The sequence below is a fragment of the Equus asinus genome, chromosome 20 (genome assembly GCF_041296235.1).
Source record: "Equus asinus isolate D_3611 breed Donkey chromosome 20, EquAss-T2T_v2, whole genome shotgun sequence".
In the NCBI taxonomy this organism is placed as follows: Eukaryota; Metazoa; Chordata; class Mammalia; order Perissodactyla; family Equidae; genus Equus; species Equus asinus.
In genome coordinates, this window is record NC_091809.1 from 25,690,594 (window position 1) to 25,714,649 (window position 24,056).

Genomic DNA, 24,056 nt, shown 5'->3' on the forward strand with positions numbered 1-24,056 from the left:
CTCTCAATCAACTTACAGTCTCAGGGCCCAAGTGCTAAGGGAAACTGGAGCCAAAGGGCTACACTAGTCCATCGATAAAGGAATCCAAAGGAAAGAAACACAAATGCTGGAATCAGCTCAGATGAGCAGCCTGCTTCCCACAGGACAGAAGGAAAGCCACACTCAGAAGGTCCTGTGTTCCTGACTCTCCTGGTGGAGACAGAGCCCTGGAGGGGGTCAGGCCCTGGAGAAGGAGGGGAGGGCACCTGAGCAGCCACAGGAAGGAGCTCTGGGAGCCCCACACACCCTCCTCTCCCCAGGGAACAGTGCACATGCTCCCTCTCTCAGGCTCCATTCTCACAGTGAGGAAACTTGGCTGGATCCAGTTTAAGGTTCTGACCCAAATGGACCCCAAATTAACAGGCCCTAATCCAGGACACAGAGCTCCTGACTCTCACAGACTTTCTCAGTGTAAACAAATTACTCTCTGAGTGGCTTCACTCAGGATGGAAAACTCCAATTATGTCTAGAAACAGGCCCAAGGAAACCACAGCTACAACCTCAGAAAGGGCGGCACTCCCCACCCCATGAGCACGTGCACCCCCAGCTGTCCAGGGCTCTGCAGTTCCTCTCAGGATAAAGGCTCCTTCCATGGGGGTGTGAGCAGTAGGACACCTGCAGGGGGAGGCTCCCCAGGAAGAACAGCTGGGCCTGCAAGGCCTTCCCTCTGCAGGTCCAAGGGGGCTTCAGCTTAGCCTCACTGCCCTCAGGCCTCTGCCCCCACTGGAGTTTTTTGGACCATCACTGACATTTTAAATACACAAACCCAGGGTTTGAGGCAATCCAGCTGAAACACTCAAACCAGTCTTTATGTGGAAATGACAGAAGAAAATTATATGCCACTTTGCTGGCTCAACAAGAAACCTCACAAGAACGTTTTGCATTCTGGAAAAAAAGATGTTAAGTCAGTATTATTTCCATGACAAGAAATCTTTAACCTCTTAATCCTACTTGAACACTTCAGGATGCAAATATAAGCCCTGTAAATACATTTGAACTTACCCAAAATAAAAGAGCAGATGTCAGAATGTTTCTATCATGCTCAGGAGAGGAAAAAAGAAAATTTTTAAATCACGCAATGTAAAACGAATATTTTATTTTTTCTGAAATCCACCTCTTTCTTTCCCTTTTGGAGATATTTTATATTGTCTTTCAAGCTGTATTGATTAAGTAAATTTTTATTCATTAAAAAACTGAGACTAAATTTAAGTGAATATATATTTTCAGGATGACAACCCTAGGGAGGGGCGGTGCTGACAGGACAGATCGCCCGGAATAGTTTCTCAAGAGGAACCTGCAGCAAAGGACTGCCAGCTGCGCGTCCGCGCCCAGGACGCAGCCTGGAGGAGAGGCGGGAGGAGCTCGCACCACGCGCCTCCAGGGGGATGCGCTACTTTCTCTCAAGAAAAACATCCACGAACGAGGAATAAACCCTCTTAAAAGAGCCGCCCACTGACTGTGGAAAAGTGATAAACAACTAAAATATCGGGTCTCTTTGTGGTTGAAAACGATGCTGTGAATCAGAGACGTGAAGTTGGCGTTCGGGAACGTGAGGAGGGATCTGGAAATTTAGGGATTTACTGTCGGCCCTGGAAGAGCTGGGGGGACAAGGTCGTGGACTTGAGACCCTGCTCCCCAAACGTTTAGAAAACTCGGGAGGCAGCCCTGACGGCCTAGCGGTTACAAGCTCGGCGCCGCGGTTCGGCTTCCGAGGCGGAAACACAGCGCCCGGCTGTCACCGCTGAGCTGCGGCGGCGGCTCACAGAGGAACCCGGGGAACTGACGCGCCCCCCACACCCCCTGCACCGGGGCCGCGGGCAAAAGGAGAAGAAAAAAGAGGAAGATTGGCAACAGATGTTCGCTCAGCGTGAGGCTCCCAGAACAGAATAGAAAACTCGGGAGGAAATGAGTTCCCTCCGAGGAGAAAGGAGACCCTGGGGACCCAGAGACCGCAGCCCCTCCGCGCACGGACCCCGGAGCCCGAGACCCGACTGTCCTGCGGACCCTCCCGCGGGCCCCGCACCGTCTGGGACACGCGGGGCTGCGGGCGCACCGCGGCCCAGAGACGCTCCGGCCCAAGTCGCCGCGCGCAGGGACCGCAGGACGCCCGGGGCCCGGCTGCCGGCCCCGCCCCCACGCTGCGGCCGGAGGGGCCTGAGGGCCGAGCGGCGCCACCGAGGGCTCCGGGCCGCAGACCCCGGAGGGGACCGCGGGAGACCAGCCCCTCCTCCCGCGTCCTCACCCCAGGGCTGAACTCTCACCATTGCTGAGTTTCCTGGGTCCCCCGGCGTCCTCCCTACGATCTGGTACAGGTCACAGCCGGGCAGAGTTGGCAGCAGAGCAACGTGGGGCCTTTAAGGACAGGCGACCGGCGAACAGAAGGACTGTGGAGAGACAGGAAGTCGGGTGTGGTTGCAGAGCGTCGCCCCTCCCACCTGCCCAGGAACCGACCCTGATTGGACCGTTCGCAAGGCCCCTCCCTCTCTCTCCTGAGTGACAGCAGGACGGAGATTCTGTGTCTGAGCTGACCCCGCGCTGGACCTTGTGGTCTTTGCGGAGTTTTCCATTGAGATGCGGTGCTGCGAGGCCACTCGAGGAATTGTGACCCTTCTTTGCAAACACACACACTTAAAAGTCACTTCACCATGTGTAACAGTTAGTGTCACTCCACATTGATCTCTGACTGTTGACAGTGTTGAGTCTTCCACTTAGCGCTTCCCCACCCCCACTCACTTTGAAGAATCCTATGGCCTCCCAAGCGCTTAGCTCTGCTGGCAAGTTGGAACCTGCAGCTGTAGCTGGGTGCAAGGACTCTCAGTCTAACCACAAGGTAATAGGTGTGGTCATTCAATTCTCAGATGTATGTTTTATCCTGGAGGGAAATTTAGTTTATCTATTTATTTATTTATTTCTGGGGAAGATTTGCCCTGAGCTAACATCTGTTGCCAATCTTCCTTTTTTTTTAAACTAAGAGTCTCCCTGAGCTAACATCTGTTGCCAATCTTCCTCTTTTTTTTTTTTTTAACTGGGAAAGAGTTGCCCTGAGCTAACATCTGTTGCCAATCTTCCTCTTTTTTTTTTCTCCCCAAAGCCCCAGTGCATAGTTGTATATACTAATTGTAAGTCCTCCTACTTACTCTATGTGAGCCGCTGCTACAGCGTGGCAACTGACAGACTTGTGGTGTGGTTCTGCACCAGGGAACTGAATCCGGACCACCCAAGCGGTGAGAGCGTTGAACTTTAACCACTAGGCCGTCAGGGCTGGCTCAGGAAATTTACTTTAGATGATTGTTTGAATGTATCCTGAGAGAACTTTGAAATGTAAAAGGCTATAATATCCTTAAGGTAATTCGAGTCCTATTTGGACTGATATTACAAAAAACAAGAAAAGGTTATGTAAATGTAGGATCTACCTGGAAAGTATTCATAGGCTTAAGAGATTGGATTGCAAAACTTATTTGCATTGCAAAACTCTTAATGCCTTTATCCACTTATTTCAACAGTTTTCTTAAGATACAATACACATAGTATACAACGGAGCCCTTTAATGTCTACAACGCACTGGTTTTCTATATATTCACAGATATGTGCAATTATCACCACAGTCAATTTCAGAACATTTCCATCACCTGGAAAGAAACATCTGTACCCTTAACCTACCACTGCCCTGTCTTCCCACTTACCTCCTCCTAGCACCAGCCCCAAACAACCACTAATCTGTTTTCTGTGTCTCTAAATTTCTGTATTTGTTGACTTTCATATGAATGGAATTATATAATATGCAGTCTTTGTGTTTGACGTCATTTGTGGTATAATTTTTTCAAGAAATTCCATGTTGTAGCATGTATCAATACTTCACTCATTTTTTTAAAATACTGAGATATAATTGACAAGCAACATTATATTTGTTTCAGGTATACCACAATAAGTCTAGTTAACATCTGTCATTACACAGAATTATAAAGTTTTTCCTTGTGTTGAGAACTAAGACCTACTCTCTCAGCAAATTTTAAATATGCAATTAGTATTATTAACTATAGTCACCATGCTGAACATTCCATCCCCATGTGTGATTTATAACACAAAGTGTGCACCTTTTGGCCACCCTCTATATTTATTCCATACAAGTTACATCTTATCCATATTTAAGTAGTGTGAAGTACAGTGACATTGTGAAACCAATCGCCAGAACTCTTCATTGTATAAAAGTGCAACTCTATCCATATTAAATGACACCGCATTGCCCTTGCCCCCCTCCCAGCCCCTGACAACCACTATTCTGCTGTTTCTATGAATTTGACTAGTCTACCTACCTCTTATCAGTGCAATCATACAGTTGTTGTCCTTTTTTTGACTGGCTTGTTACACTTAGCATAATGTCCTCAAGGTTCGCCCATGTTGTAGCATGTGTCAGAATTTCATTTCTTTTTAAAGCTGGATAATGTTCAGTTGTATGTGCATACCACATTTTGTTGATCCATCCAGCTGTAGATGAACACTTGGGTTGCTTCCACTTTTTGGCTACTGTGAATAATGCTCCTATAAACACAGGTGTACAAATATCTGTTTGAGTCCATGTTTCGGATTCTTTGGGGTATATACTCAGAAATGGAAATGGTGGATCATATGGTAACACTCTGTAATTTTCGAGAAAGTGCCATAATGTTTTCCACAATGCCAGCATGATTTTGCATTCCCACCAGAAGTGCACAGGGTTCCCATGGGTGTTTTCACTTTCTTGATGGTGTCCTTTGAAGCACAAAAGTGATTAATTTTGATGAAGTTCAAATTACATGTATATTTTTAGTGTTTTTTACTTTTGGTGTTGTATCCCATAATTCTTTGCCAAATCCAAGGTCATATTTTCCTCTATGTTTCTTCTAAGAGTATTGTTGCTTTACCTCTGGTTTAGGTCTTTGATCCATTTAAGTAAATTACCATGTGTGGTATAATGTAAGATTCCAACTTCATTCTTCTGCATGTTGCTATCCAGTTACCCCAGCACCAATTTTTGAAAAGAATATTCTTTCCTCATTCTTGGTACCTTTTCTGAAAATCAGTTGACCGTAGATGAATGGGTTTATACCTGGAATCTCAATTGAATCCATTGATCTGTGTCTGTCCTTGTGTCATTATCATAGTACCGTGCAGAGTTGTCAGATTTGAAATCAGGAAATGTTAGTCTTGTTACTTTGTCTTACTTTTTCAAGATTGATTTAGCAATTCTGGTTCACCTACAATTCCATATAATTTAATCAAAAGCTTGCCAATTTCTATAAAGAAGTCAGCTAAGATTCTGATAGAGATTGTGTTGAAAATCTAGATCATTCTAGGAAGTATTGTCATCTCAACAGTGTTAAATCTAAGGATCCATGAACATGGGCCATTTTCCCTTTTATTTGTCTATCTGTCTACTTATTTATTTATTTTTAGGGTCCCCTTTTTTTTCTTGCCTCTATTGGTTAGGGAGTAATAAAGAGCAAGGAAAAAGATGGCATCGCTCCAAGGTCTTTGCTCATTTTATTAAAGATTTGCAATGTCTAAATATTCAAATCCTCTCTCAACCTCACCCCCAAACTTTTAATTTCCAAAAATGCAAATCAAATTTTTGTCAATAAAAATGTTTTATGGTTTTTATTACTAGAAGTTAGTTTCAGGGAAAATGTGGCAAGCAGAGGGTTTTTCTTCACCTACCCTCGGAATTCTTGCAGCTCTGTAACTGACATCTCTTTACGTGTGTGTCCATTCGGTAATGACCATCCAATAGCAATAGTGTGTAGTTTGTAAATTTAAAATATATAAAAGTATATAATCATTTTTCTGTCACTATGTGATTATCATAAATATGCATTTTTTTGTGGTACTACTCCCTTTTTAAATTTTACCTTTTGACCCCCTTCACTCATTTCTGCCACACCCCCTACCCTCTGCCTCTGGCAACTACCACTCTGTTGTCTGCATCCAGGACCTTGGTGTTTTTGTTTGTTTCAGATTCCACACATAAGAGAGATCATTCAATATTTGTCTTTGCCTGACATATTTCACTCAGCGTAATGCCACGGAGATCCATCTCTGTCGTCACAAATGACAATATTTCATTCTTTTTCATGGCTGAATAATTTCCATTGTACCTGTATACTACAATTTCTCTATCCATTTATTTACTGATGGGCACTTGGGTTGTTTCCTTATCCTGGCTATTGTAAATATTGGTGCAGTGAAGGTGGCAGTGCATATATCTTTTTGAGTTAGGATTTTTGTTTCCTTTGGACAAATACCCAGCAGTGGAATTGCTGAATCATATGGTAGGTCTATTTTAATTTTTTGATGAACTCTTCTCCATAGTGGCTGCACCGATTTACATTCCCACTGTCAGCACACAAGGGTTCCCTTTTCTTCACATCCTCACCAACATTTATTTCACACTTATAGATCTTTACTAATTTTTTAATGATGTTTTGCAGTTTTCAGAGTAGTTTCTACTTCTTTTGTTAAATTTATTCCTATTTTACTCTTTTTGATGGTATTATAACTAGATTTCTTTTGTTAATTTCATTATCAGTCTGTTCATTGCTGTGTATAAAATGTAATTTATTTTTATATACTTGTATCATACAAATTTGCTGCACTTGATTTTCTGCTCTAATAGATTTTTTAGTGGATTCTTTAGAGTTTTTTATTTACAAAATAAATCACATGCAAATGAAGATAGTTTTACATCTTGCTACTCAGTCTGGATGCTTTTTATTTCCTTTTCTTGAATAACTGTATTGGCTACAATATCCAGTACATTGTCAAATAGAAGTGACAAGAGCAGACATTCTTATCTTGTTCCTCATTTTGGGGAGAAAATATCAAGCCTTTCATCTGAAAATATAATATTAGCTGTGGGTGTCCCCTACTTGCTCACTATTAGGTTCAGGAAATTTCCTTCAAATCCTGGTTTGCTGAGTGTTTCTAGCATGAAAGGAAGTTGGATTTTGTGAAGTATTTCCACTGTGTCTGTTGAGAAGTTCAGGTCATTTTTGTTTTCCCTCTGTTAATATGATGTACTACATTAATGGATTTCGAGAGGTTAACCCAGCCCTGCATCCCTGGAATTAATCCCACCTGGTCATGGTGTGTAGTTCTTTCAGGTTGTTGCTGGATTAGGGACTAGTATTAGTTGAGGTTCTTTGGATCCATACTCACAAAGGAAAGAAGCCTGTAGTTTTTCCTGTGATATTTCTGTCTGATTTTGGTATCAGGATAACACTGACTTCCCAAAAGAGCTTGAAGTGTTGTGTTGATTCTGTTTTGGGGGAGATTTTGTGAAGAATCACTGTTAAACCTTAATTGGATGTTTTGGAGAATTCTGCTGTGAAACCCACTAGGCCTGGGCTTTGCTTATGTTTATTTTTTTCTTCCATAGAGAATTTGTTTGGATGTAGTAGACAGAAGAGTCAGAAATTACCACAATACATCATCTATTTTGTTCCATCCTTGTGTCTGTTTATAGACCATCCAGGGTTCATCTGACTAGTCCAGTTTCTCTACATGGACACTACTGACATTTTTGACAGGGTACCACATTTTGTGAAGGGGACTATTCTGTGCATCACAGGATCCCTAGATGTCTGTACCAGTGCTCCCCACTTCCCACAGTCATGGCAGCCAGAAATGCCTCCAGATACTGCCAAATGTTCCCTGAGAGGCAAAACCACCCATATGACAAACATCTAGTCAGTTCTTATGGTGGCAACAGACCATTAAATTATCACTACTCATTAATTTTTTTAATTAGTGCATCTGGTGAAACTTGTCCTTCATCATTCTTTATTTGCAATAATTTCCTGAATACCCTTTGGACTTATTTTCAGAAATATACTTTAGAATTACTGTATTATGAGGCAGAAACAAAGATCCTGATGAAAATTTGAGTGGAAATGTCTTTAAAAATATGGCTGTGTCTACACAGATCTGCATCTTTGACTTCAGGAGTCTTCCATGCACCAAAGTTGATTATATTTCCAGGGAGATGACACCTCTGTCACCTCATCAAGGAACACTCAGACTTGTTGGCACAGAGATCTCGGATATGGCATTAGCCCTAAGCCTCCAACTTTCATATATATTTTGAAGGACAGGTGATTTTAATTCAATATTATGAGTTGTTATGTGTAATGCATGTATTTATACAACGTTCAGAAAATCGACTCCTTCATCAGTTGTGGTAATTTTCCAGCTATTTTATCTTTAGTTTGTCAAATAAACAATGCTCTCATCGCCAATAACAATATTTGCTTTTTCCATCTTATTCATCAGATCGATCATTGTGTTTTCTGACGTGAAGCTATAGATGAAAGCAATGATAAATGGAGTGAAAAGAAACATCTTTGGTTCTTGTTTGGATTGGCTCCTCCTTTCAATGGGCTGCCTCTCACACAGCAGTTCCTCTTCATGCTCTGCTCCCAAACATCTTCCATGAGTACTAGGCTGGGCTGGCAGTCACTGTGCCTGAGAGTGACCACGGGATTTTAGCACTAAAAAGTGACTAAAAATACTGTGGCACCTTCTTCAGATTTCAACCAAGGGCAAGGGGAATTTGTTCCACAGCGGGGATTTGAATAAGGCCTGTGGGGAAGAACAGAATTGTTTCTGATTCTCACAGAGGCGTCTGTCCTAGTTAATGAACCATTTGTCCTAATTTCGTAATAGGAGGTGAAATGTGCTCAGTGGCAAAGCTGCTGTGAGTCATGCAGCCTGGCGATGAATCCGAGCCCCCTCCTGACTGCCTGTGTAAAGTCACACAAGTCACTCAGCTCCCCTAAGTCTCAGTTTCCTCTCTTATCAAACAGGATCATGCTGGTGCTTCCCTGTTAGAAGTCTGTGCAGATGAAAAGGAATGAGCCAGTCCACCTATGGTTCTGAGTGCAGTGCCCCACACTTAGTAAGCCTCCCTAAAGTGCCTTTATTATTAGTGTCAGCCTTCCTGTTAGTATTCTCACTGTCATTGTCATCATCATCTTCATAACAACTTAGAAAGCAGAATTCTCTCAGTGGAATTTACATTTTATACTGCAGATGACTCAATCGTTCTTTGACATGTAAGGTTGCAACTGGCCTGTAAGACTACTGAGAACTAATGCTTTTCATGAAGTCTTGTGATGGCTATTTTGATTTCTTGTATGAGTGCTTACTTTGCCGCACTTTGAAATCTTCACTAAATACATCCTGTGATAATTAGTTTTTGGTAATTTATGCCTCCCCCACTAGATAGAACAATTTCATTAATCCTTCCTCCCACCACTACCTCAAACTCCATGTCATAGTTCAGTCAGACTATTAAGAAAAAATAGCTCTAATGTGCAAACATATATCTTGGTGTTGTGCCATTTAGAAGTACTTCATGCTTCCCAGCACAAGAAGGATCAGTTGCTCTCTTATTTTCCTTCTGAGCTAAGACTATGTTGGTTCAGAACCTTGAGAGTTCTTTGGGTGACATCTGAAACTGGCTCCTGTCCACGGAGGGCAAGGAGAGACTGAGGAATGAAGCAGATCACTCTAGATTGGGAGCTGGCAGTTTTAATAAGCAAGGAACTTACATATGAGGCTTGTCTCAGGCGGGGCAAGACAAGTAGCTTTCTGCACCCACCCACCAGTCTTTTTTGTTTGTTTGTTTTTCAGGAAGATTAGCCCTGCCTGAGTTAACATCTGCTGCCAATCCTCCTCTTTTTTGCTGAGGAAGACTGGCCCTGAGCTAACATCCTAGCCTATCTTCCTCTACTTTATATGTGAGATGCCTGCCAGAGCATGGCTTGAAAAGCAGTGTGTAGGTCCGCACCCAGGATCCAAACCGACAATCCCAGGGATGCCAATGCAGAATGTGTGAACTTAACTGATGCACCACTGGGCTGGCCCCTTAAAAGTTTATATAGAGGCTTTAATGGGGTTCAGTAATGTCTACAGTCTAGATGGTCTCAACAACATATTATTCTCTCCAGGCTGCATCCTTGAAATGGCTCTTAGTTTAGGAACCGTGTATAGAATGTACGTTCCAAGGTCAGGGGACTGGGTAAGGGGCCTCCAATTGCTAGAGTCCAGCTGGAGGGTCAACGAGTGTTCAAATGCTTTCAATGACCTCCTCCAACAGAGCAGCTTCTTGAATCTTGGGTAACTCATTCCATTAGGCCCATTTTTCAAAGTCATGGGGAAAAGCTCTCTCTCCATACCTATAAATAATTCCCTGTATTTCTTCAGTGGGGCTTTTTGTTTGGCTTAGAAGACCACCTTGCGGGGTATCCTTGAGTCCTCATGGGCTTCCCTCAGTGCAGGGGGATGCACCAACACTCTAAGTATATTCCGGCCCTCATGTTTGCCATGATGGAGATAAACAGGAACCATATGCTCTTAACAATGACAACTTTAAGACATCATGTCTATTGTGCCAACCACTGTGACTAAAGGACATTTGGGAGCACCATGTTGTGACCTCAAGACAGAGCCAGACTGTCCCTAATGTTACCACTGAGAAGCAGAACAATTTATCAATTCATCAGTGCAGGAAGCACATCCCCAGTTTCTACCCAGATGTGGCCACCACTGGAATTGTACAATTCCCACAAGTGCAAGTGAAAGTAGGGTGGGGAAGGGCAGTGATGAAACGTAGTTTCCTCAGCACCATGTTTATGAGAGTGTGAGAGAGTGGAGCCAGACTCATGCATCTTCCCAGGTGAATGCACATTCTTAGGATAGTGTGTCCTTTATTTAAGGTGGAAATGAGGAGTTAGGAGATAAAACAAAAAAACAGAGGCATTCCTGTCTTAGGATATCAGAGTGATTTCCAGGAAACCTGTTTCTAGACCATTGTTTTCCAGATAGTTCTTAAAGGGGAGATGAAAGCTAATGAAATGAAAATGTCTTCTCCATCTCTCAACGCTTGATGCTGAATACCCACAGAACTTTTCTTCCTACATTGGCTGGTGACTGATGGATGATGCCACTGCCCAGCAGTGTTCTCCCTTGTATGATGACCACTAGTTGTAAACTGGGCCTTCCTTTTTTGTTTTCATTGAGATCACTTGTGGTCCTTTGCTCCTGACCCTCAGTTTCCATCTGTCAGATGGCTTCTGGCCCTGGGTCTGGTGGAGTTATTGCTGAAGTTCAGGGGGACTTGGGTGGGGCTGTTTGACTCAGCTGATATCAGAGGGGAGCAAGTCCTCAGGGAATTGGGAGAGGCAGTGGTCAGAAATGGTATGTGTGTATACTACATGGATAGGATGCCTGTCATGAAGTGATTCCAACATTGTCAGAATGAATGTGACTCTCCAGTAGCATAGACTCACCGATCAGTGAGATGATTATTTTGATAAAACTCAGTTTTCTGATAAGTCTCATCATAGATGGATTAAATAGCGTAACCAAAGTAGGGGACAGATCATCACCATGGAGAGTCACTTAACCACCAGTGAGAAAGAGTTCCTGCTTATATTGCCCATGGGATACAAATATTTTCTTGTCGGAAACATTTTCTAAAGTTAACCATTCTGAATACCCAGAAGTCACTTTTCTTCTGAAATGATGGCTTGTTTTTGCTCCCAGTGCTGTTATTCTGAATCTGACTGAAGTGTTGGGAGGATGCTCAGCTGATGCATCCCTGGTGTTGTAACTCATCTCAATGGGTTTGCCTCTTGGTGAGTGTGGAGCAGAAAAGCACAACCAAGGCAGAAGTAGATAAAGAAAGGCTCATTACTTGCACAAGCAATGGAGAACACCAGTGATCTCTCCCAAAGCTGTGTCTCCCCAAACAAGGGTTTGAGAGTCCTTTATAATGTGAGATCATAGTACAGTTCATGAATATTCAGTTAAGGAAAAGGCAGGACATCAGGTTTTGTTGCCTAACAGTCATGTTTCTTTAAGGTTCATGGGTAGATGCACACATGCTACTACATACATTGCATGATCTAGAAATGGCTGCTTTGTCCCTCCCAGAAGAGGAGAATTTAAAATGTTATTGAGATTATAACGGGGACAGTTCAGTTCAGTTCACTGAAGAGCAGTTTGAGGCGGCTAGAACTGGCTTCAGCCAGCTCGCTTGTGGGAACCTTCTGTGGTTAGGCTCTTCCTGTAACTTTCTGTCTGCAAAACACTCAACAGATAATGTCAGTTTTTATCAGACCTTCTGTACCCCTTGCTTTGCCTACTTCCCTGGTCACAGTATCTGCGCCTGTGTACCGATTTGGCAAAACTATGTCAGACTCCAGTTGTCAACAAAGATCAAAGTGGAGAGGGACTAATTATTGCATATGGTGAGGTGACCTTCAGTTGTGTGTTTGTAAAGAAGGATCACAGTCCCATGAGTCCCCTCCCAGCGCTACCTTTTAATGTAAATATCCCTGCAGAACAGGAGTTCTGGCTGGCATTCTGCTCAGACACCTAAACTCAGGGGCTGTCACTCAGACACAAGGGGGCGTTTCTTGAGAACTGTCCAATCAGAGGCGGCGCCGGGGCAGCGGGGTGGGGCGAAGTTGTTGCTTCAGCCGCCTGGGGACCGCGTCTCTCCGCCACTGAGGGCTTCACATGGCTCTGCCGGTGTTCTCTCAAGCTGTGACCTGTACCGACCGCAGGAGTCGTAGGAAGGACACTGGGGGACCCAGGAAACCTAGAAATGGCGAGGGTTCGGGCGGAGTCAGGATTTGGGGGCGGAGTGTCTGGCCCAAGGTGGACTTCCTTTTTCCCTCCTGCCGTGCTCGGGGTCAGTGGTCGCCTGCGCTTAAGGGTCCTGGTGGCTCTGCCGCAGCCTCTGTGACGCTGTGACCTGCACTGAGCAGAGGAGTCATAGGAAGGACTCAGGGGACCCAGGAGCCCTAGAAATGGTGAGTGTGCGGCCCCGGGGTGAGGACACGGGAGCAGGGGCTGGTGGGAAGCGGCGGGGCTGGCCCGGCCTCCCGCGGTCCCCTCCGGGGTCTGCGGCCCCGAGTCAGCGGTGGCGCCGCTCGGCCCTCAGGCCCCTCCGGCCGCAGCGTGGGGGCGGGGCCGGCAGCCGGGCCCCGGGCGTCCTGTGGTCCCTGCGCGCGGCGACTTGGGCCGGAGCGTCTCTGGGCCGCTGTGCGCCCGCAGCCCCGCGTGTCCCAGACAGTGCGGGGCCCGCGGGAGGGTCCGCAGGACAGTCGAGCCTCGGTCTCCGGGGTCAGTGCGCGGAGGGGCTGCGGTCTGTGGGGTCCCCAGGGCCTCCTTTCTCCCCAGAGGACGGGCGTTTTTTCTGAATTTTCTATATATTTGGAGAGCAGAGTCTCAAATCCATGACCCTGTCTGGGATGACCGAGTCTAGGTCTGCCTAGGGCTGGCGACAAATGCCTAAATTTCCAATGTCTCCCCGCATTCCTAAAGGCCAACTTTCTGCCTTGTATTCACAGCATTGTCATCAACTACCTGTTCTCCGTGTTGGATTTGAAACAGGTTCAATATTTCAGTTGTTTTATCATTTTCTCACGGTCGTTGAATGGCTGTTTTTTAAATATTTATTTTGTGTGTGTGCATATTTTCCGTGAGTGAAAAACAGCCTATAACCACCTGGAGCTACATTGTATGAAATCCTCCAGCGTCTCCCCCGGGATCTTTTTTTTTTTTTTTTTCAGGAAGATTAGCCCTGAGCTAACTACTGCCAGTCCTCCTCTTTTTGCCGAGGAAGCCTGGCCCTGAGCTAACATCGTGCCCGTCTTCCTCTACTTTATACGTGGGACGCCTACCACAGCCTGGTATGCCAAGCGGTGCCATGTCCACACCTGGCATCCGAACCAGCGAACCTCAGGCCCCTGAGAAGTGGAACGTGCGAACTTAACCGCTGCACCACTGGGCCGGCCCCTCCCCCAGGATCTTTCTGGGCACAGACATCCTGTGGGAAGTCCTCTGGGTGCAACTTCCTCTTGGGAAAGTTTCTTGGATGATCTGTCCTGTCAGCACTGTCCCTGCCTGAGTTGGTCACCTTTAAATGACTTACTGAATTTATTTTGTCTCAATTTTTCAATGAATAGAAATTTATTTAACCAACATGACTTGAAACACAATATAAAATATTTCCAAAGAGGTGAATTTCAGAAAAAATAAAATATTCCCATTTTACATTGCATGTACTAAATTCGTCTTTCCCTTTTTTCTTCCCAGTGTGGGTAGTAATATTCTGAGGTCTGTTCTTTTATTTTGGGTGAGTTCAAATGGATTTCCAGGGCTTAGACTTGCAGACCTGAAGTGTTCAAGTAGGATTAATAGTTTATAAAACAATCTCTAGTCATGGAAATAATACTATATTAACATCTTTTTTTTTTTTTCCCAGAATGTGATACATTCTTCTGGGATTTCTTTTTGAGCCAACAAAGTGCCATACAATTTTCTTCCCTCATTTCCACATACAGACTGGTTTGAGTGATATAGCTGGATTGTTTAAACACTGGGTTTGTGTACTTAAAACATCTCTGGTGGTCCAAAAATCTCTAGTGGGGACAGAGGCCTGAGGGCAGTGAATCTAAGCTGAGGCCCCCTTGAGCCTGCAGAGGGAAGGCCTTGAAGGCCCAGCTGTTCTTCCTGGGGAGACTCCCCTGCAGGTGTCCTACTGCTCACACCCCATGGAAGGAGCCTTTATCCTGAGAGGAGCTGCAGAGCCCTGGAAAGCTGGGGGTGCACGTGCTCATGGGGTGGGGAGTGACGCCCTTTCTGAGGTGGTCACTGTGGATTCCTTGGGCCTGTTTCTAGACATAATTGGAGTTTTGCATCCACAGTGTGGGTGTGCTCAGAGAGTAATTTGTTTACACTGAGAAAGTCTGTGAGAGTCAGGAGCTCTGTGTCCTGGATGAGGGCCCATTAATCTGGGGTCCATTTGGGTCAGAACCTTAAACTGGATCCAGCTGAGTTTCCTCACTGTGAGAATGGAGCCTGAGAGATGGAGCACGTGCACTGTTCCCTGGGGAGAGGAGGGTGTGTGGGGCTCCCAGAGCTCCTTCCTGTGGCTGCTCAGGTGCCCTCCCCTCCTTCTCCAGGGACTGACCCCCTCCAGGGCTCTGTCTCCACCAGGAGAGTCAGGAACACGGGACCTTCTGAGTGTGGCTTTCCTTCTGTCCTGTGGGAAGCAGGCTGCTCATCTGAGCTGATTCCATATTTGTGTTTCTTTCCTTTGGATTCCTTTATCGATGGATTAGTGCAGCCCTTTGGCTCTAGTTTCCCGTAGCACTTTGGGCTGAAATTGAAAGTTGATTGAGAGATAGGATGTGATGAAATGAAGACAATTTTTTCATTTTAAGACCAGTTTTTCTATGTGCCTGTCTCTAGAGAACATAGAAATTAAAAATGCTAAAGCAATGGAATTTCTATTTCAATGTGCTCCTTTAAAGGCTCCTTTGATGTGAGGAAAGTTCTGAAAGCTTATATAAATATTTGAAAATCCAATAACCTCTTAAATAAGGGGTTAAACTCAAACCCCTATGGTATTACAATATGCTGCTTACTACTGAGCATATCCCAGTGTGAGATATAGGGGAAGGGTAAACTAGGATGCTGCATGTACTTTTAGTTAGAGATTTGAAAGTTTTATTTGGTATGGTTACACTTTTGTAACTATTTTTGTTTAAAGGAATTAAATCCTAGAATGGATTTCTATGTACAAGACTTAAAGAACAGGGGACGGCCCTGTGGCCGAGTGGTTAAGTTCGTGCGCTCCGCTTTGGCGGCCCAGGGTTTCGCCGGTTTGGATCCTGGGCGCAGACATGGCACCGCTTGTCAGGCCACGTTGAGGTGGCATCCCACATGCCACAACTGGAAGGACCCACAACTAAAAATATACAACTTTGTACTGGGGAGCTTTGGGGAGATAAAGCAGGGGGAAAAAAAAAAAAGTTAAAGAACATAAATTTCTCTGTTTATTTGAAATAAATCTGTAAGACAGAAAACTCAGATTTAAGAAGACTCACTTCCAACATAGCCATGTCCCCTCTAGCTCTCTTACTCAAGTCATCCTCAAATACAGTTTTGATCATTTTTCATCTCTTGTTTGTGTTTCTTTATATAAGTCAATTGAGAATGCATATTTTTCTTACCCACTTTGTCCTTGTAGCGAGCAGTCAGACTCCATATTTTTGGGTGACTGCTCACAGCTTAAGCCTCACCCAGCCTCTTCCCTTGTGCCCCCACCTGGACGAGCTGAGGAGAAGCCTGGGTGCTCTCTCCTCTAGAGCAGGCAGGAGATTCCCACCACCCCAGCCCCTGCCTGTGTGCAGAGCTCTTGCCCCGGCCCCACCCCCAGGCCCAGTGAAGCCCCAGGCCAGGCTCCATTCCTTGCTTTCTGAGTCCTGTCAGAGCTGCTTGAGAGCCCGGCCCTGCCCTCCCCTCAGACCTCTGTTATGTGGGTCCTAAGCCTTTTCCTACCCTGTGTGTGTGTGTGTGTGTGCGTGCCCTCCCCTCAGACCTCTGTTATGTGGGTCCTAAGCCTTTTCCTACCCTGTGTGTGTGTGTGTGTGTGTGTGTGTGTGTGTGCGTGCGTGCAAGCACCACACTGGTCTGAGTCTCAAGAAGGGAACCACGCCTCTGCAGGTGACCATAACAGTACCCTGAGCAGTGTGTTCAAACGACCTCCACCCGTGGGTCTGTCTTCTCTTGCTCTGACTTGCTGCCCTGCTGTGCTGCCTGGTGGCGGCATGCACTGTGGGCTACTGCTTGCTGGGGAGCTCATGCTGTGAGCTGTGCTGCTGTGTTTATTGTTGACCCTACCAAGGCTAGGTTGACCTACCAAGTTCTAGGTTCAGACCAGAGTTGGTAGCTTCAAGAATTTACAGGCATTTGGAAGCAGGGCTATGGGATTGAGGCCTCCTGAAATGAGTCCTGGGTCAGTGTCTTTGCTGGGAGTTATGTGTGTTAGAGTGAATCTGCAAGAGAAAGTGTGTTGACCTGACATAGCCCAGGGAAGGGGGTGGTGGACAGGGACTATACCCTGTGCAAGAGGTGGGTCCATCAGATGGTCACTCCTGAGAGAGCTGTCATTTAAAAAACAGAGAAGAGGCAGGAAAAGCAGACAGCAGATGGCAGGCTGAGTCGATGCTCCTAATACCAGAGGGCTCCCCAGGCCCCTTCAGTACTTCTGCTGCTGCCGCTGCCTCTACTGCCACAAAGATCCTGACCTTCAGGGTCATAGGGGACACACCCATGGCACCCCTGTGGCACAAGGTATTAGTGGAAACCTGACTTAAGCCCAGGGTTTAAACCTTGTAATGCAACCAGTTGTCATGGGTGGGGGGTGGGAGGGTGTGCTCCTAGCCCTGATGGCACTGTTTTGTGGCTCTTGGGTGAAAAAAGTTATAAATACTAGGGTAGAGGGGCACTCCCTCCCTAAAGTATATCCCATGAAGAAGAAAAGAGTACAAGAAAGACCAGAGGGAAGGAAACAAAAGACAAAATACTGGAAAAAAGGTCTACAATTTGCCCCAATTGGAAATCCAAAATACATAGAAGAAGTTACATAACAAAACAGATGAAGGTACACTGCTTGACTTTTGGGCCTCTACAATGTAGGTTCTGAATTGCTTTTGCTTTCTGATGTAATGCACTCATTCAGAAAGCTTCAAGCAGTTAATACTAGGTGTCAAATTACAGTTATACCTGGGATCCCACTAAATTTAAGGAAGGTGCCCCTGATGATCTTAGGGGTGTTAATGAACATAATATAGAGGACAAATAGGACAAGTGTTTCATCTTTAGCCATCAGAACTATGGTCTTGCCTAAATTCTCCATGGTCATAACACTCATTGTCCTAAAATATCCCATAGTGAGCTGGGAAGCTCTGAACCAATGATTCAGAATTAAAATTAAATGAAGTCTGCCAAATATAAATTGGCTTGACAAATTGGGACCCAGGGACCTTACCCCACAAATAAAGTAGTTAACATGGCTCAATGTAGATTATCCAGGGCTTGGGAGGATTGAGAACTGTATAGAAAACCTAGCTAGTAAAGGGTTGATTGTTCCCAGTGCTTCTTTTACAGCCCAATTTGTCCTGTTGTTAAACCTGGAAAGAATGGACGACACCTCAGAGTGGTTTACCTCATCTTGAGGCTGTGGCTGCACCACACAGACCTCTGTCCCCAGTCCCCAAAGTGTGGAAATTACTGACCACAGCCAATCAGCAATTGATAAATATCCTGCTCTCACAGGTTTGGCTGAGTCTGTTCTGTCCAGTCCTGTGTCCACAGCCTCTCAGCTGCACTTGGCTTTCCCCTCTCAAGGGATGTGATGCCCCTTTACTGGGTTATCCTCAGGGATCTTGCACAGTTCCTCCTGATTGCCTATGGACTTCTGGACCAGACAGCTGCCCCCACAGCTGCCTGCTATACCCACTTAGACATCGAATTCTGGCTACTTATTGGGCTTTGTTAGAAACAGAGGTCTTTGCAGGAAAGGAGCCTGGTCTCCTGCATGCCCACATTCCTGTCACATCATGGAAAAGGGAGGCCTCCCAACAGTGGCTCAGCATGGCCATAAATGCCTCTTGGCTAAAATGGAAATGGTACCTTCTGGAATGGGCTAAACCTGACATGGCAGGTCTTTCTACATCACAGGAGGATGTACTTTCCGCATCCTCAGCCCCCGCCCCACAGACCTTTAGGAACTGGTGGGAGCTCCTCTACTGCCTAAGACTCTGGTAACCTAGGGTAGCCCCTGGGAAGAGCTGATGGAGTGACAGAGGGAGTCTGTTTACTACACAGACAGTAATGCTACCACTGTATGTGGTGGAGCCTGATGGCTAGTAATGTACCATCCTGCCAGTGGCATCACTCTTAGCAAAGATGGCAAGTGAGGGTTGGCTCACCTTGCTGAGCTGGTGGCAGTACAAATGGCTGTATCACTGATGCCCGTGACAAATCTCTTGTACACCTTTTTACTGACTCATGGGTGGTTGCTAACAAATTAATGGTTTGGTAGGGTCAATGGGAGTGTGACAATTATCATATTCAAGGCCATCCCATTTGGAGTGCCCCAATTTGGAGGGACATTCCCCAGGCACCAGTCACAGTAAAGGGTACTCACATATAGAACAAACAAATGCTACCACACCAGAGGCAGCTTTAACCACACGGTGAATGACCCTTGCCTGAATCCCAGTCACCACTTGTTTGGGGCTCTCAGCCATTAACTCTTTACCAACAAATGTGGGCTCCACTCACTACCACAAAACTGCAGCTTCCCCCCATCCATCCTCAGCTCCCCTATTCTGGCCTTTCTTAGTCACCACTTCCTTACTCCTTATTCCCTGGCCAGATGGTCCCATTTCTCTCTGGGTCATGGGGGAGCAGCTGCCACACTGGCCTGAGCCCACAGCAGGGGTGTTTCCTTTATGGCAGCCCTTGCAAAATGCATTGTTTTGCATTGCAGATTGTGCACCCAAACCAAACACTGGAAACTGCCCCATCATGCTTTGGTTCCTTGAGAGGACTGCCCTTTACCCACTGGCAGGATGATTTCATCAGGCCACTTCCTCCATCTGCAGACTACCCACGTTGCCGCTATGTCTGGTTACTTTTAGCAACCTACTGCTTGCTCCACCCACCAGGAACCCCTCTGGGGAGCAGGTAATCTCTTTTTTTCTAGTTATATCCTGCTGTCATTTGGCCTTGCTGACATCATTGACACAGATCAAGGATCTCATTTTACGGCCCATGTAACCCAACACTGGTCTCTCCAACAGGGCGTCCAATGGAACTTTCATCTCCCATACCGGCCGCAGGCCTCTGGCGTTATTGAATGCCACCATGGTCTTGTAAAATCCTGGCTCCTTAAGTTTCCAGGAGGTAAATGGACTCCTAAATGGGCTTCCTTGCTGCCAGGGGCACTTACCACTTTAAACTCTAGGCCATATGGCCATCATTGTCCTCACACCAGCTGGGCTCCCCCAGCCATGCTGCAGACGATTATCATGGGGGAATCTACTGCCTTCATCTTATGAGACAACATTATGTATATTTTCCAAACAATTTTGACTCCCCTTACACATTTAAGATGTTATTTCTCTCACTTTCCAATATTCATTGGCAACCTGCTTGGGAACAGGGAGGGTGTTGTCTATGACCCCTGGTCATATACAGTCCTGGCCCATTAGAAGAACTCAGACCCACTATGCTGCTGCTGGGCCACACCTCCCCACTTGATCTGCAAATACCAGCTGAAATTCCAATGTTTAGTGGCTTTAGTGGATGACTCATTTCTCCTAACTATCCCTCCCCACAGGAAGTGGAAATACTTATACCCAGACCCACTGAAGGAACCATGTGGATCTCTGAAATGGGGAAGAGGCACTCAGGTTGGTTGACACTAGCAACATTAGAAGATGACAGCATGGCAATGTAGTCACAACACTTGGCCATACCCCACTTTGGAGGGGCCACCAATTAGCTGTTGACCCACAGTTTCCCCATAAAAAGACTTCCCATGAGGCAGCCAGTGGGCAGAGGTAAAATTATAAAATGTGGCTGCTCATTGCTGGCATTACTCTGTGCTTTTGTGCCATCTGGGTCATGGGCTTCTCCTCAACCCCCGAGAGGCAACACTGGAAAGGTACTGGAACCACACAGCCCTCACCCATAAATGCAACCCAAGATGAGGGGATGGTGTGTGTGGGAAGCCAGCCCTAGAGGGGTTGTGCCCCCAATGCCACCAGGTGTGGATGCTAGCCAGGTGATTCAAGCCCTCTATCTTAAATGGGATGAATGGCACAAATGCTTAAAGGCCACCAATGCTTAAAGGCCCAAACAGTCACTAACGTCCTGACCTTCAGACAGTGGCCCTTGCACTGCCCTAATTTCAACCCTAATTGGCTGACAGGCTTATGCAGTTCAACCAGTATATACATCTCTGGTAATACAGGACTAAACATTAAATTATCAGGAGCATATAAATAAAAGTTCTTTGTAACCTTCCTCTGTAGCAGAGATGACACCAAGGAAGATGTGGCAGCTGATGACAGTGAGCACTCCCTGGGACTTGGTTGCTGAACTGAATGCTTGTTTAAATTCCCTGCTGACGACCCCGTTGAGTGGCATGTTGCAGAACTAACTATATGTTTACCCCAAGGCCCTCCTGCTCACTACAATGCTTGCTGCTCGAGAGTGAGGTGCTTCTGTGCCTGCCAGGCTGCCCTCTGCACCTTTTAGCTTTGAAAGGCCAGGGTATGTGTCAAGTCTCACAACCTTACAGGGACCCCGTTAAACACTTCACTCAGTTGCTCGCCTTCACCACACACTTCAGATTAGTCCACATTGTGAATCCTACTGGGAGGTGGTGAACTTAATTTCTGTCCGGAGAACATTTCCCTGAATTCAGATGCTGCTACCCCCACAGCATCCCCCTACACCCTCCAGGACCACAGCTGCAGGGTCACCTCCCTACGCCACCCTGAGGGGACCCTTCCCAATGGTCAACACTCAGGGCTCCACAGTCCTCTTGGTCAAGCCTTCCCATAGTCTTAATATTTTTATACAATGAGCAGAAACTGGAGCTCATTTTGGGGGTCACTGTAATTGCTAGGCAAGTTACCAGGCTCAACAAAGCCTTTATCCTGAGTTAGTGGCCCACAGGGCTGACTTATTGACCATTCCCAATTTGCCACACAAAGGGTGCCCCATGCATCCCTGTGGCTTGCCCAGCTGTTCTCTATGGTTCTCAACTGCAGCCAGGCAGGTCACTTTACAATTCACTATGTGGCACCTGGCAGAAGCCCGCCTGTGCCTTTTACAATCCCCCGTATCTGCCCAGGGCCAACACCACGTGGATGGACACGACCTACATCTCCTCCCAAGGAGCACAATCCCCACAGTCTTGGGCCTTGAGGCCCAGGCATCTGGGGGGAACCACTATTTACTTCATCTTCCCCGATCAAGCCGTTGGTGTCCACTGTGGGTCCAGTGCCCTGTGGCCGTCACACACACGTGGTTCTCCATATGTGCACTTCTCCTCCCCTCTGCCTCCAATGCACTTTTCTCCTTGATGGCCCCTGAGGACTTGTGTCTGTTCATACCAATTTTCTTTACTCTCCTAGGGACTGTCCTGACAAATCACTGGACAGGAACTTCAATCTTTTTTCCTTTCTGCCCCCTCACATCAAAAGCATTAAGTTTTCATCCCCATTATGTTGGGAGTAGGTCTGCTACCATCCCTCCTCTGGACTGGGCTAGGTGCACCTACTGGCCAGGCAACAGCACATTATTAAGGCAAAACCAACCTGTCAGCCACCTGGCTGGACGCACAGGGATATTACACCAAAGCCAGGCCTTAATGCAACAACAGGATTCTTTAGCACAGGTGGTTTCCATAACCATTTAGCTCTAGATTACTTATTGGCCAAGAAAGGAGGGGATGTGCTGTAAAGGGCACCACCTGCTGCATGTATGTTAATAATTCTGGACAAATTTACAAAGGATGGCCCAACAGGTGCAAGGATTCCATAATCTCACTGTAGCGTTTAATCAAATACTTGCCTTAACCTTATCCAAGGGCTTTGATTTATTTTCTTGGCTGGGCTCTGACAAAGGGTGGAGGGTTATGGACAGGATTTGAAACTATCATTCATCTATTGATATTGTTGATTGACATTTTGCTTTGCTCACATGTTTCATCCACTGGGTGACCAAGAGCCTGCCAGTGGCTTTTAATATCTCCACCATCCAGACAGTGCCCACGATTTTCCCTAAAGGCTAATGCCTAGGCATCACGGGGTCAATGTTGATGAGAAAAATAACTATTTTGGGTTGCTGCCTAGGTATGTTACAGTATGATGACCCTGTTCACACCCAGAGTCTGGACATTTAGATAACGACCTGGGCTTAGGATTTCCGCCATCAGTCCCCCCTTTGCTTTTCCTGGGAGACTTTTTAAAATAACAACTTAGAGTTGAGTCTGCAAAAAGTTAGTGACCTCCGCCCCAACCGCCTTATAAGTAACAGGTGCTTGCTACCCTGCTCTCTGTCTCCTGCTCACCCCTGATCTAGGACAGTGGACTGCCCTTCCTCTGGTTTATTGCACCTCTGCCTATTTCTGGGATCTATAAGTGACTCTCTTTCCTTTGTGTGGATGTATTGAAACTGCACCTTCAATCAAAATGACCCCTGGGGTTTCACTTCCCCACAGTGGGAGCTCAGATGCTGAGGGAGCTCCCTGCAGACCCCATGTGGGTGGCCTGTACCTCCCCATTCAGCAGGTCATAATCTGCCCACACTGAATTTAATGTACCAGCTCCAGCTTCTCAACACAACTATTATACATTGCACTCCCTTAAAGTGTACAATTCCGCGGTTCTGTATACTCAGAAATATGTGCAATCATCCCCACAGGCAACTTTTGCACATTTTCATCACCTCAAAAAGAAACTGACCTACACGTAAGCTATCACTCCCAATATTCCCATCTTTCTCCTCCAATCCCCCCAGATTTAGGAACCGCTAATCTACTTTCTGTCTCTATAGATTTCCCTATTTGGGCTCTCAAATGAATGGAATTATATAATATATGATTTTTGTATTCGACCTCATTCACTCAGCATAATTTTCCCACAGGACAAGCACGTTGTAGCATGTATCAATGATTCATTCATTTTTATGGCCAAATAACATTCCACTGTATGAATAAAACACATTGTGTTTATCGATTCATCCATTCATGGACATTTTGTTTATTTCCACCTTTTGGCTTCTATGAATGACATTGCTATAAAATTCATGTACAAATTTTTGTTTGAACATGTTTTCATTATTCTTAGGCATACACCTAGCAGAGGAATTGATGGGTCATATTGTAATTCTAGGTCTAATTATTGAGGAACTGCCAGACTATTTTCCAAAGTGGCTGCACCATTTTATTTTTGCATCACCCTGTAAGAGGGTTCAAATTTCTCCATACATCCTTGAAAAATTTATCTCACTTTTTGATTCTAGACATCCTAATGGTTGTGAAGTGGTATCTCATTGAAATTTTCATTTGCATTTTCTTAATATGTAGTGACGTCCACCAT

The 24,056-nt window shown here is 45.8% G+C and overlaps 2 protein-coding genes across 7 annotated transcripts in view; one reads left to right on the forward strand and one right to left on the reverse strand.

The window, feature by feature from the left end:
* Nucleotides 1-2,457, reverse strand: part of LOC106826953 (zinc finger protein 791-like) — a 34,570-nt gene extending 32,113 nt beyond the window's left edge. Inside the window, exon 1 of the mRNA XM_014834543.3 lies at nucleotides 2,301-2,457. Coding sequence (XP_014690029.1) covers nucleotides 2,301-2,303 — 3 coding nt within the window. The 5' untranslated portion in view covers nucleotides 2,304-2,457. The remainder of the gene's footprint in view (nucleotides 1-2,300) is intronic.
* A 352-nt stretch (nucleotides 2,458-2,809) lies between these two features.
* Nucleotides 2,810-24,056, forward strand: part of LOC106826955 (zinc finger protein 709-like) — a 58,093-nt gene continuing 36,846 nt past the window's right edge. Inside the window, exons 1-4 of one of the 6 annotated variants that reach the window (XM_070492161.1) lie at nucleotides 12,581-12,893; nucleotides 19,430-19,626; nucleotides 19,743-19,845; nucleotides 20,282-20,354. The gene's annotated coding sequence lies outside the window, so the exon portion shown is untranslated. Of the gene's footprint in view, nucleotides 2,870-12,517; nucleotides 12,894-13,655; nucleotides 15,971-19,429; nucleotides 19,627-19,742; nucleotides 19,846-20,281; nucleotides 20,355-24,056 lie in introns of those variants that run through there. The other 5 variants (XM_070492160.1, XR_011496199.1, XM_070492163.1 and 2 more) reach the window with 5 other exon arrangements.